This window comes from Schistocerca piceifrons, chromosome 7, assembly GCF_021461385.2.
Source record: "Schistocerca piceifrons isolate TAMUIC-IGC-003096 chromosome 7, iqSchPice1.1, whole genome shotgun sequence".
Classification (NCBI taxonomy): domain Eukaryota; kingdom Metazoa; phylum Arthropoda; class Insecta; order Orthoptera; family Acrididae; genus Schistocerca; species Schistocerca piceifrons.
Window position 1 is genome coordinate 498,953,958 of NC_060144.1, and position 13,668 is coordinate 498,967,625.

General features: G+C 39.3%; 1 protein-coding gene across 1 annotated transcript in view; it reads right to left on the reverse strand.

The window, feature by feature from the left end:
* Nucleotides 1-2,716: 2,716 nt before the first annotated feature.
* Nucleotides 2,717-13,668, reverse strand: part of LOC124804650 (eye-specific diacylglycerol kinase) — an 879,337-nt gene continuing 868,385 nt past the window's right edge. The window contains exon 19 of the mRNA XM_047264874.1: nt 2,717-3,073. Within this exon, the coding sequence (XP_047120830.1) occupies nt 3,024-3,073 (50 nt within the window). The 3' untranslated portion in view covers nt 2,717-3,023. The remainder of the gene's footprint in view (nt 3,074-13,668) is intronic.

Sequence of the window (13,668 nt, forward strand, 5' to 3'; positions counted from 1 at the left end):
TACCTTCTTACAGTATTTTTCTAAACTGTTTCAAGACACTATCATTAGTTAATAGAAATTGAGCATATGTATGCAGTGCCTAATCCTCTAGAAATTGGATGATTTTTAAAAAAGTATTTTCCAAGGCAACTAAGTTGACATTTTGAAAATAATATCTGGTGTATTACAGTGATGTGTGCTACAGTATTTAATTACAAGTATACATATATTACAGTTTTACGCTGTTGTCCACAATAATTGCTTTTAACTTTACAGAATTTACTAATTTTGTATAAATCATACATATAAACAGTTGAAACATTTATAATTACAAGGCAATTAGGATGTGAGTATATTTTTTTTTACACAATTGACAATTATATACAGAAGTTCTGACTTCAACACAATGCAGCATTAGTTCCATGCCTGCTAACTTAACAAGGGAAAAAATTATTGATACATTTTCCTTATTTGTGGCAACAGGTATTGTAATTGCAGTTAGATAACACTTCAGGTATTTCAAACAATGTAGTCATCAGTAATCAAATTCAGAAATAAAATGATAAGTTAAGCAAGAAGAATTACAGTTCTTTCTCATGTCTTTTCAGAAAAACTATATAAATTTCTTCAGAAGTGTACTAAAAACAGTCCATTGTTAACATAGTCCAATGGCTCTGCATTGCATTCATGATTATTAATTATTAGACAATATAAATTATGATAAAGGTTTCAAAGAAACTACTTCATATATGGGTTTATCCCATTATATTTTTCTGAGGGGATGTAATAAAATGTTTTTATTGTATTGGTATCTCACTCATTATGAGAAGCTCCTCTACCTTCATAAGAATACTTTAATTTTAAACAGGTGCAAGGCCATTAGCTCTTTCTTTTATTTATATAGAACAAGTCCATTCTCTAACAGTGTACAAGAGCTAAAGTTTATTTATATATATATAGAAGTAAAAATAGATAACATATTTTGCACTCTGAGTTCAAAAAGCGTTTGGTGTCTCATTGCATTATTATACTCTATTTATACGCCTATGTTACAAGAACAGATGTAACAATAAATATTTACATTTCACAAAATTGACTATAAACAGGAATGTGTGATTATTCTCTTCAAAAGAGAAGATTTTAGTTCCTACAAACTATTTCAAATAAAATTAAAGTGAAGCAGTTTACTTACTTCTCAACAAAACATCCTAAATCTCTGGCTTTTAAAGTAGTCTTGAACAATTTAGTAACAACTAACTTTGCCAACAAACTGTACCTTGCAAATTAGTCCATTAATATCAGTTTTTGTCATTAACATCATGTAAGATGATCTGCTTAATATATGGGAACATAAGCTAAAAATATTTTCTGTCATTTGTCAATTTTACTCATCTTAAAAAAGTTACTATGGAACCAGTAGATCTTTCAGATTTTATAGCAAACTGTTACTACAGCTAAAGTGCTCAATAAGCAATCAGATTTAAGTTGAACTGTTCCAGTGCACAATTTCTTACAAAGGAATACTTGAAATACCATGCTTCACTACACCAAAGATTCCTTAGTAATACCATCCCTATACTACATGCATCCCAAACAGTCTACTTCATTTATCATGTCTTTTTTATGCAGTGTGATAACTTTTCAATATACTGATTTACTTCCCGTAATTAATGTACCTGTTATAAAATAACTTTTATAATTTTAGTACAAATATTTACAACTTAATTAATGAACAACATGAGATTTCAACGATATTACTTTCTTCCCAAGAACTGCATATCGCACCAGCTCAAGCATTTCATAATTAATGTACAACTGCAGCAGGTAGTTCCAAGACAACAGAACAGAAAACCACACATATGTACTCAGTAATGTGTTGAGAAACAAGAGAAATATTTTTGCTGATGCCCCAATTTACCAGCAATTCTGTCATTGTTGAGTTATTGCTCGTAATTTCCTATTATTTCAAACAAACGAATAGTATGACTCTCCCTCTCCTTTTAGTCTATATAATGTTTTGGTCACACATTCTTTCTCACGAATCAACAGTTGTAACTTCTAGCATACCTACGATGCATGCACAGTAGTACTGTTTCTTTGCAATTATTATTCCTTCTTTTCATTTTAAGTAGTGCTAAACTTCCCTTATACTTCAATAACTTATTTCTGTTAGTCACTTCTAACTAATCATGGATCTTCGGTTCGAGTTTTGTGAGTATCAGCAGCCCAATTTTGTATTCCACATAACACAGCCAAACATAATGATATTAGGGACCAATTCCTAAAATGACTAGCTGAACTCATTCCTCTTGTATTTACTACGCACTTTATGAAAAAAAGCACATGTGGCAATCCACAGTGAAATTAAATGAAAGTCACTGTGTTTTGCTTATGGTTCACAACAAAGAATTCAGGATTACTAGCTTATTACTGTACATTTAACCAAACAGAAGAGAAACATTATGAACACACTGGAAAAAAACAGGCTATTTTAATATTATTAACATCTATATGATGGTTAAACTACCAAGTTATTTTACATCACTGTATGTAGTTTCTGTTGACGCAATCATCTAATAATCAGTGACAGTGCTGTATGACACATCATCTTCACTGTCTGAACCTGTGTTACACTGGTGATCAGTTTATATGATTTGAAAATATATATGACACAAAACCACTGTACCCACATATTTCTCAAATGTAGTGAAAGAATATTACACAGAGCACTTTTTCCATCTTCATATAATATGAACAATATATGTGTATCTTGGTTTTTTTTTCTTTTTTTCACTTGTATAAAAGTCTGTACAGCGGAAATATCAACTTTTAGTCTATATTTTCTTTAAACTAATTGCAAAATGAAGATCACCAAGCCTTAAAATACAGATTTCTAATTTCCTACTCTTCAGTTCTGCTACACAGTTCTGTTCGAGTTACATAATGATTATTGGTCCAGTGACATTCATTCAATCTTCAAAGCCATAGTAACAATCTTGGTCCATTTGTTTCTTTTGTCTTGAGCAACCAATGTTAGCACAGTCTCAGACAACAGTCTCCACATCTTCAGCAACCAACTGGAAATGTTCCTGGCCTGAAAAACATAGAAAAAAGAAATGATATACATCAGTGTACAAGGTACAAATGTAAGACTGATACTTCCCCACTTTATCAACTCATCCTTACATTTGGTTCATAGGTTTTGCTTCCAACATAACTTGGTCAATTTGTTGCCATCTATTCACTAATTGAATGCCAGTCTACTATAAATTATAAGAGCCTGCACTTTTCATTCTTAAATCAGTTCAACAAGTAAATTTATGGTGGATCACATCATATGATAGCTCATCCAGAAAACAAGTTGCATGGATGAATGCTGCCAATATTGAGGTATAGCAGCCACTGGAGAAATTTGGCTAGATTGCTTGGAACACACATTTAACAAAGTGATTTATTTTTGAATGCACGAAACATAAAAGCAAGTGATATCCAGCAATATGTCTATGAGGCTTTTGACAAACAAGCAATTAGTAAATAAATGGTTGACATCTGTGTGCAAATGTTCAAAATAAACAAAAAAGTTTGCGAACATCAAACGGTATTGAAAAATTCTTGGAAACTGTTAACAAGGTGAGCTAAGGGTATGAACATTTTATCAGAATGAGAGTTGATTGTCCACGACAGTGATGGAGTGAAATCAACTGTCATAAGCTGCCAATTATTGTCGCAAACAGGAAATTTATTTAATGAAGTTATTCAATAATTTGTCTCACAGCATGTAACAATGGAAGGAATATTGGGTTTAACATATCATAAACAGCAAGTCATTAAAGAGGAAGCTTTGAATTGGGAAGGATATTGAAGGTAATCTATATCAGTTTCAAAGTATTTGCCTTGTGCAATTTAAGGAAACATGGAAAAATCTAAATCTGGATGGCCAGACTGAGATTTGAACCAATGTCTTCCTGAATGATTATCTAGTGTTTTACCACTGCATCCACCTTCTTGGCAAACAACAATAGAGGCAACAGTGTAAATAAAGCAGTGTAAGGTACAAATTTGCATGTAAAGCATATTTCATAATGAAATGTTTATCTCTGAACTGTCAGAGCCACAAATAAATCAGAACGCAAATGAAATGTGTGTGATTTTATTGGCTGCACCTCCTCCCCCCTCCTTCCCATTTCCTCTTCACCCACTTTCTTGTGCGCAGGTGAGAGGCAGAGGCAGCAGTAACATCTCATATAAAAAGATGTGTGCTGCAAGCAATGTGAAGCAGCAGTTAGTTCACTAACTGACATGCTGTGGATCACCAGTTCAAATCTGATCCACAGAAAATATTTATTCTTTAGTATTCATATCTTGCCACACTAGATGCACCAGTTCATGCTCAATTCCTGCAGTTAAACAGCAATGAAGTTAAGCAACCCAAGGCCCAGTTAGAACTTGGTTAGGTGACAGCCTGGGAACACAAGGTGCCTTTGGTTCAAGAACATGCAAGTTACCAAAGTGGCATCCAATTAAAAATGGGTCATTTAGCCATGCGAATTATTGTTTAGTATTTATCTTTTCTAGATGGTTCTCAAAACTTTTTATGTTTGTAATGTTTGCCTATTCTGGAATATTCGATGTTTGTACCAATAGCAGCATTCTCCGTCCAAGAGTTCAGTTCTGCTCTGGCTGTATGGTGGTGTTCGTAATAAATGTGCTTTCAGTAGTAAGTGTTGTACTTAATTAAATGAGCCTGCTTTTGGATCTGGACTTCATTGTGTTTATAAAAAGACACTGGTGAAGATGCCATGGGCTACAAAACATCTATGTCACCATGACTGCAAATAGGCAACATATAAGCTGTCACCTACATCGACTGGAACTGAAATACATGCAGTTCATTGTTCACAAGGTTCAAATGCTTAGGAGACCAATGGATTCCAAAACAGCAGTATTTCAGCTGTTTATCAGGCATCCATTAGTATTTTCTGGAGATGCAAGGCAGAATCCAATGAAATGGCTGAAAGGAGGTGAGGTGACATGACATGTTTCCCAAAAGTGCATTTTTACCTTAGATGGCACTGCATAGCAATTGTTCAAGAACAACAAAGACAAAATTAATAGTTGGGACAATTGAAGAGTGAACTGAAGGAAACATTTCACAACAATCAGGAGCAAGTCTGCTTAGCAGAAGAATAATTCAAGAACAGGATCCAATTTCTGTGGAAACAACACAATCTCACATATAAAATGTATTGGCCCTATCCCATATCTTGAATCCAAATATGACAGAAGTTGACAAATTCCCATACTTGATGAAAGGGTTCACAGAGGACATGTACCAGGCTCATTTGGTACAGGATGTTACAACAGATGAATTTATCAAGCAGTGCCAGTGTATTGAGGAAATGCAATGGAAAAGGATCACACAAAATGCTATGGCTGATTCCTGACATGACATGTTTCCCAAAAGTGCATGGCAATTGAGGAAGACTATGATGATTCCCCTCGCTCATACTCAAGGTAGAAAAGAAGACAGTAGTTCATATCAATCACAAATGTCAGATCTATGGGACAAAGCCCATTGCCGTACCCTGGACAAGGTCACTGCCCCCCCCCCCCCTCCTGTCCCCCTCCCCACGAACAAGTCGTTGCCATTCCATGTCACCATATAGAGGTACCAGCCACTCGCCTAGCTGCTGAATTTAGAGAAACTAAGTGAAGTGGGGCCATCACGGATGAAAATCCTGCCAGTATGACAATTACCAAGATGTCAGTAAATCTCATTAATGTTGTCGTAGATGGCCAACTTGTCCAGGTGTTAATTGAAATAGGTGTTTCTTATTTGGCAATGTCACATGATTATGTTCCAGGACAGGAAAATGATTGTTACAAATGGAAAATAGATCCAGCTGACAGGAACATATAATGCTAGAATAATTATCAATGACAGAAAATTGCACTTCAAATTTGTTGCTATGATGGAATGTAGTCACAATGTTATTCTCAGATGAGGCTTCTTGCGGGCATTGCAAACTGTTATTAATGGTGGAAGATCAGAGCTCAAGACTGATGAAGCTATTCCAACAAGCACACATAACAAAGATTGCTCTGGACATTTGTCTGGTACTGAGGATGATGTTATCCCATTGTCTCAACAAGATGTATCACAATCATCAATCTAGACACTCAGTGAAACTGTGAAGCTTTTGTCAACTGCAAAATGCTACTCAGGCTCACAAATGAATTCTCCACACCAGCAATGATCTTAAGAACTGTATGTGGTCAAGAAGACCAGTGGATAACTGACTGTCATGAGCAGCCACAGCTCTTCCCTAAAGATCTTTGTGCAGAAACATCCCAACAAGTCCAGGAAGGGCAGCTCAGTGCCATTGACAAAGAATTGTGCTCTGCTATGACTACAGAAAATGCAGAGGAGCAAGCTACTATCAGACTGCCAATAGGATCTAGGCTGATCAAGGAACAATGTCGGTGAGTATTAGCTGTTCTGCACCAATTTTCAGATTCTTTCAAATCCAAAGCAGATAAAAGACAGACCAAGAAGACCACGATAAAACACAGTAACAACAATGGGGATCAGCCAACTCTTAGCCAGCACTCATGAAAGATTTCACTGGATGAACAATGCATAACTTGTGAGATAGTACAGATGATGCTGCAAGATGACATCACTGACCCTTCTGTGAGTCATGGCTCCTCTCTTGTGGTCCTTGTGAAGAAGAAGGATGGCACATGGTGTTTTTGTGTTCACTACTTGTGACTGAACAAAATCATGAAAAAAAAAGGTCTACCTGCCTGTTGCTGCACATTGATGGCACCATAGACTGTTTGAAAAGAGCAAAGTATTTTTGAACTATGGGCACTACTGACAAATTAAGGCTGATGATGTTGGTTGGGAAAAAGACTGTCTTGACAGCTCCAAGAGGCATTTTAGAGTTCAAAGCTATGCTGTTTGGGCTGTGTAATGTTCTAGCCACATTCCACTGCATGATGAATAATACTTTAAATGGGTGATTCGTATTTGCTGTCTGGATGACCATAAGCCTACTCCTGAATCTAAAAAGTGCCTCATAATCACCCAAGAAATAAATCTTGGGGGACCTAGTTAATGGTGACAGAGTCTGTCCTGATCCAGAAAAAACAAAAATAGCCACAGATTTTCAGACTACTCGACACATTTGAGATGTGAGAAGTCTTCTCACAATGTGTTCGTACTGCTGCCAATTTTTAAACAACTACCCTCCAAGATTTAAACAACTACCCTCCAAGAGCTATGGCAGAGAGACTCCAAATCTTCCTGTAATGAGATGCGAGAAAAGTCTTTCCTTGTCCTTAAGGTGTTACTAACGTCATCTCCAGTCCTAGCACTGTGTGGCGGGAATGAGTACACAAAACTTCATACCAACACTAGCAGTCACAGGCTAGATGTAGTTGTAACACAAATTCAAGAAGGCGCTAAAAAGGTGTTAGCATTTGCTTTCTGAGTGCTCTCTGAGATGAACTGCTCTACAACTGAGAAAGAGTACTTTGCCATTGTTTGTGGCATCAACTAGTTCTGACCACATTTATTTGTCTAATCAATCACCACTGTGATTGACCATCATTCACTATTCTGGCTGTCTAGTCTGAAGGCTCTGTTGGGTCAACTGGCAAAATGGGCACTTCAGGAGTACTACATCGCAGTGGTATACAAAAGCAGATGCAAACATGAGGGCACTGACAGCCTTAAGAAATCCTTTGGTGGAACACAGCAGTATGGATGAAATAACATTACTCGCAATACTTTAAGCAAAATCAAACAATGGAAAATCCAGGATGGAATAATGACAGTATTACGAAAAGGATAGATTACTACTCAGCATATAGTGGAGATGGTGAGTTGCAGCTAGGCACAACAAAAAGACTTTGAAACAAGTAAGCTTTCAGCCAGAAAGACCTTCTTCAGAATTAGACGACATACCTGCACACAGTTAAGCAAACACAGCACACACACACACGATATAGTCTCTGGTTGCTGAGGCCAGCATCTCCGCTACATTGAGAGTAGTAATTTATCCTTTTCATAATACTGTCATACAAGCCTTTCAGGTGGAGAAACTGAACCATAGAAAATCCTTATTAGTAAACAGAACATTGTGTAAGAGGCACTATTTCCAACAGGTCGATATGGGTGCTCGTCATTGCAGCTCATTTACATCCCACTACCCTAAAGCATTTCCATGAAGTGACAACATCTTAGTCACCTGAGATTTGTGAAGACTTCACCAGGTCTCTACCAATGCATTGTAGATCCTATGTGAGCCACTTAAGGAATGCCATGACGCAAACACGTCACAATTACCGCCGGGGCATCTCATACTAATTCTGTCTGAGAATGCACCAATCTGCTGGATTGGAATCTAGCACCTGGGGAGATTCCCAGTGTTGTCAAATGGGAATTAATAGACAAGAGCCTACACTGGCTACCTCTCCTGTTACCTTGTCATCAAAGTTGCACCGACTTACAAAGTTTCTCATATTTTTTGCAGTGTTTCTTGTAACAGTTTTGCAGCAGAAAAAAGTAGCTGGAAAGTTAAGGATGTTCACAGTTCTTGGAGGATCATTATTTCATTAATGGAACATAGGTAAACAAAAAAGAATTCAAAAGAACAGGCAACAAATCACTTCCCAATGAAAGGTGAGTGGAACACACACACACTTAAAAGATCACTAATTGCACTGGCTTTTTTCCTAAGCTTTTAAGTGTGTCAGTATGTAACCTATCATTCATCAGCATATGAGTGTTTGTCTGAACTCATTCTTAATTTTCTGTTTATAGCTCCATCCTACTGGGTGCCACAGTTAAAAGTAGCCCACCTGCCCTTTGCCCAAATGTAATATTTCGACTCCTGAAATAGAGTAAATAGCTACAATAGTGGACAGTTTTATGCAACATTCGATTGTTAGCATTCTTCTGTCAGCATTTCAGTTTACTTCATTATCAGTGAAGTTAGACATTTCTTTAGATCTACATCTACAGCTGTACTCTTCAAAACAACCATGAGCTGCATGGCAGAGGGTACGTCCCACTGTACCAGTAATTAGGGTTTCTTCTTATCCCATTAATGTATGGAGCACAGAAAGAATGACCGACTGAATACCTCTGTGCATGCAGCAATTATTCTAATCTCATCCTCAGGATCCCTATGTGAATGATACCTATAGGGTTGTAATACATTTCTTGATAATCATTTAAAGCCGTTTAACAAAGTTGTTAATACATTCTCTCTGGATAATTAACATCTATCTTCAAGAGTCTTCCAGTTCAGATAATTCAGTATCTCTGTGACACCCTCCCGAGAAGTGAACAAACCTGTGACCATTCATGCTGCCCTTCTCTGTATATGTTCAATATCCTTTGTTAGTCCTATCTGGCATGGGTCCCACACAATTTAGCAATGTTCTCGAGCCCGTTGCACGAGTGATTTGTATGCAATCTCCCTTGCAGACTGATTGCACTTCTCCAGTATTCTGCCAATAAACCAAAGTCTACCACCTGCTTTACCCACGACTGATGATGATGATGATGATGATGATTTGTTGGGCACTCAAATGCTTGGTCATCAACACCCATACAGAGTCCCAATTGATGAAGATGATGATGATGATGATGACACCTCAAACACCCGGTCCCCGAGTAGAGAAAATCCCCAACCTGGCCAGTAATCAAACCTGGGACCCCGTGATCCAGAGGCTGCAACGCTAGCCACTAGACCAAGACCTGTGGACCTACAACTGAACCTATGTTTCCAGAATGAGATTTTCACTCTGCAGCGGAGTGTGTGCTGATATGAAACTTTCTGGCAGATTGAAACTGTGTGTCGGACCAAGACTCGAACTCGGGACCTTTGCCTTTCGCGGGCAGGTGCTCTACCAACTGAGCTACCCAAGCACAACTCATGCCCTGTCCTCACAGCTTCACTTCCGCCAGTATCTCCCCTCCTACCTTCCAGACTTTACAGAAGCTCTCCTGCGAAACTTGCAGAACTTTGAACCTATGTTGTTGTTCCATTTCATATCACTACAAAGCATATGAGTTGGCCGATTCCAACAGTGACTCATTGATATTATAGTCATAGGACACTATAGTTTTTTTTTTATTTTTTGAGGTGTACAATTTTACATTTCCGAACATTTAAAGCAAGTTGTCAATCTGTGCACCACTTTGAAACATTATCAAGATCTGACTGAATATTTATGCAGCTTATTGCAGTTATCACTTCACTATAAATGACTAGATCATCTGGAAAAGCCCTAATTTTATTGTTTCTATTGCCTGTAAGATCATTAATATACAACATGAACAGAAATGCTCCCAACACACTTCCCTGGAGAACACCCAAAGTTACTTTCTAATGATGATTCTCCATCCAAGCTAACATGCTATGTCCTCCCTACCAAAAAGGCCTCAATCCAGTCACAAATTTCACTTGATACCCCCATATGATCATACTTTTGACAATAAGCGTAGTTGTGGTACTGAGTCAAATGCTTTCTGGAAATTAAGATGTACTGCGTCTACCTGGTTGCCTTGATCCAAAGCTTTCCGTATGTCATGTGATAAAAGTGCGAGTTGGATTTCACGTGATCGATGTTTTCGAAATCCATGCTGGTTGGCACAGAGGTAGTCATTCCGTTCAAGATCCCTCATCATGTTTGAGCTCAGAATATGTTCCAAGATTCTACAACAAATCAATGTCAAGGATATTGGATGGTAGTTTTGCGGATCACTTCTACTACCCCGCTTGTAGACACTTGTGACCTGCGCCTTTAAACAAGAACTAGGCACGATTTTTTGTTTGAGAGATCTCCAATAGATTATAGTTATAAGAGGGGCTAACTCAGCCAAAAATTCAGTACAAACACTGACAGGGATTCCATCAGGGCCTGGACCATTGTTCAATTTTAATGATTTCAGCTATTTCTAAACACCACTGCCATTAATTTTTTTTTCATTCATCTTTTCAGTGGTACAAGGATTAAATTGGGGCAATTCTCCTGGGTTTTCCTTTGTAAAGGAACATTTCAAAATTAAGTTAAACTTCACAGCTTTTGATTTACTACCCTCAATTTCAGTTCCTGCCTCATTTGCTAGGGACTAGACACTACATTTGGTGCCACTAACAGCCTTCACACATGAACAGGATTTCTTTGGGTTCCGTGAAAGATCGCTTGACAATATTCTGCTACAGCAGTCACTGAACACATCACGTACTGCTCTCTTGACAGCTAAACATGTTTCATTCAGCATCTCTCTATCTATAGCCCTATGCTTTGTTTCACACCTATTATGCAGTAATATCGGTTTCTTTAGAAGTTTCTTTACAGTGACTGTATACCATGGAGGTTCCCTCCCATTATGAACTGTTCTACTGGGTACATATCTGTCCATTGCATGGCCAACTATTCACATAAACTTGAGTTCCAATACATGCTCCTGCCCTGTGCTAAAAGTTTCAAGTTCCTCACTGAGATACGACACTACAGATCTTTTATATACTTTACTGAAAATATATATATGTAAAAAACAAAGATGCTATGACTTACCAAATGAGAAAGTGCTGGTAGATAGACACAATAAAAAACACACAAATTTCAAGCTTTCACAACCCAAGGTTGCTTCATCAGGAAAGAGGGAAGGAGAGGGAAAGACGAAAGGATGTGGGTTTTTAGGGAGAGGGTAAGGAGTCATTCCAATCCCGGGAGCGGAAAGACTCACCTTAGGGGGAAAAAACGACGGGTATACCCCCACACACACACATATCCATCCACACATATACAGACACAAGCAGACATATTTAAAGACAAAGAGTTTGGGCAGAGATGTCAGTCAAGGCGGAAGTGCAGAGGCAAAGATGTTGTTGAATGACAGGTGAGGTATGAGTGGCGGCAACTTGAAATTAGCGGAGATTGAGGCCTGGTGGATAACGGGAAGAGAGGATATATTGAAGGGCAAGTTCCCATCTCCGGAGTTCGGATAGGTTGGTGTTAGTGGGAAGTATCCAGATAACCCGGACAGTGTAACACTGTGCCAAGATGTGCTGGCCGTGCACCAAGGCATGTTTAGCCACAGGGTGATCCTCATTACCAACAAACACTGTCTGCCTGTGTCCATTCATGCGAATGGACAGTTTGTTGCTGGTCATTCCCACATAGAATGCGTCACAGTGTAGGCAGGTCAGTTGGTAAATCATGTGGGTGCTTTCACACATGGTTCTGCCTTTGATCGTGTACACCTTCCGGGTTACAGGACTGGAGTAGGTGGTGGTGGGAGGGTGCATGGGACAGGTTTTACACCGGGGGCGGTTACAAAGGTAGGAGCCAGAGGGTAGGGAAGATGGTTTGGAGATTTCATAGGGATGAACCAAGAGGTTACAAAGGTTAGGTGGACGGCGGAAAGACACTCTTGGTGGAGTGTGGAGGATTTCATGAAGGATGGGTCTCATTTCAGGGCAGGATTTGAGGAAGTCGTATCCCTGATGGAGAGCCACATTCAGAGTCTGATCCAGTCCCGGAAAGTGTCCTGTCACAAGTGGGGCACTTTTGTGGTTCTTCTGTGGGAGGTTCTGGGTTTGAGGGGATGAGGAAGTGGCTCTGGTTATTTGCTTCTGTACCAGGTCGGGAGGGTAGTTGCGGGATGCGAAAGCTGTTATCAGGTTGTTGGTGTAATGGTTCAGGGATTCCGGACTGGAGCAGATGCGTTTGCCACGAAGACCTAGGCTGTAGGGAAGGGACCGTTTGATATGAAATGGGTGGCAGCTGTCATAAGGGAGGTAATGTTGCTTGTTGGTGGGTTTGATGTGGACGGACGTGTGAAGCTGGCCATTGGACAGGAGGAGGTCAACGTCAAGGAAAGTGGCATGGGATTTGCAGTAGGACCAGGTGAATCTGATGGAACCAAAGGAGTTGAGGTTGGAGAGGAAATTCTGGAGTTCTTCTTCACTGTGAGTCCAGATCATGAAGATGTCATCAATAAATCTGTACCAAACTTTGGGTTGGCAGGCCTGGGTAACCAACAAGGCTTCCTCAAAGCGACCCATGAATAGGTTGGCGTACGAGGGAGCCATCCTGGTACCCATGGCTGTTCCCTTTAATTGTTGGTATGTCTGGCCTTCAAAAGTGAAGAAGTTGTGGGTCAGGATGAAGCTGGCTAAGGTAATGAGGAAAGAGGTTTTAGGTAGGGTGGCAGGTGATCGGCGTGAAAGGAAGTGCTCCATCGCAGCGAGGCCCTGGACGTGCGGAATATTTGTGTATAAGGAAGTGGCATCAATGGTTACAAGGATGGTTTCTGGGGGTAACAGATTAAGTAAGGATTCCAGGCGTTTGAGAAAGTGGTTGGTGTCTTTGATGAAGGATGGGAGACTGCATGTAATGGGTTGAAGGTGTTGATCTACGCAGGCAGAGATACGTTCTGTGGGGGCTTGGTAACCAGCTACAATGGGGTGGCCGGGATGATTGGGTTTGTGAATTTTAGGAAGAAGGTAGAAGGTAGGGGTGTGGGGTGTCAGTGATGTCAGGAGGTTGATGGAGTCAGGTGAAAGGTTTTGTAGGGGGCCTAAGGTTCTGAGGATTCCCTGAAGCTCCGCCTGGACATCAGGAATGGGATTACCTTGGCAACCTTTGTATGTGGTGTTGTCT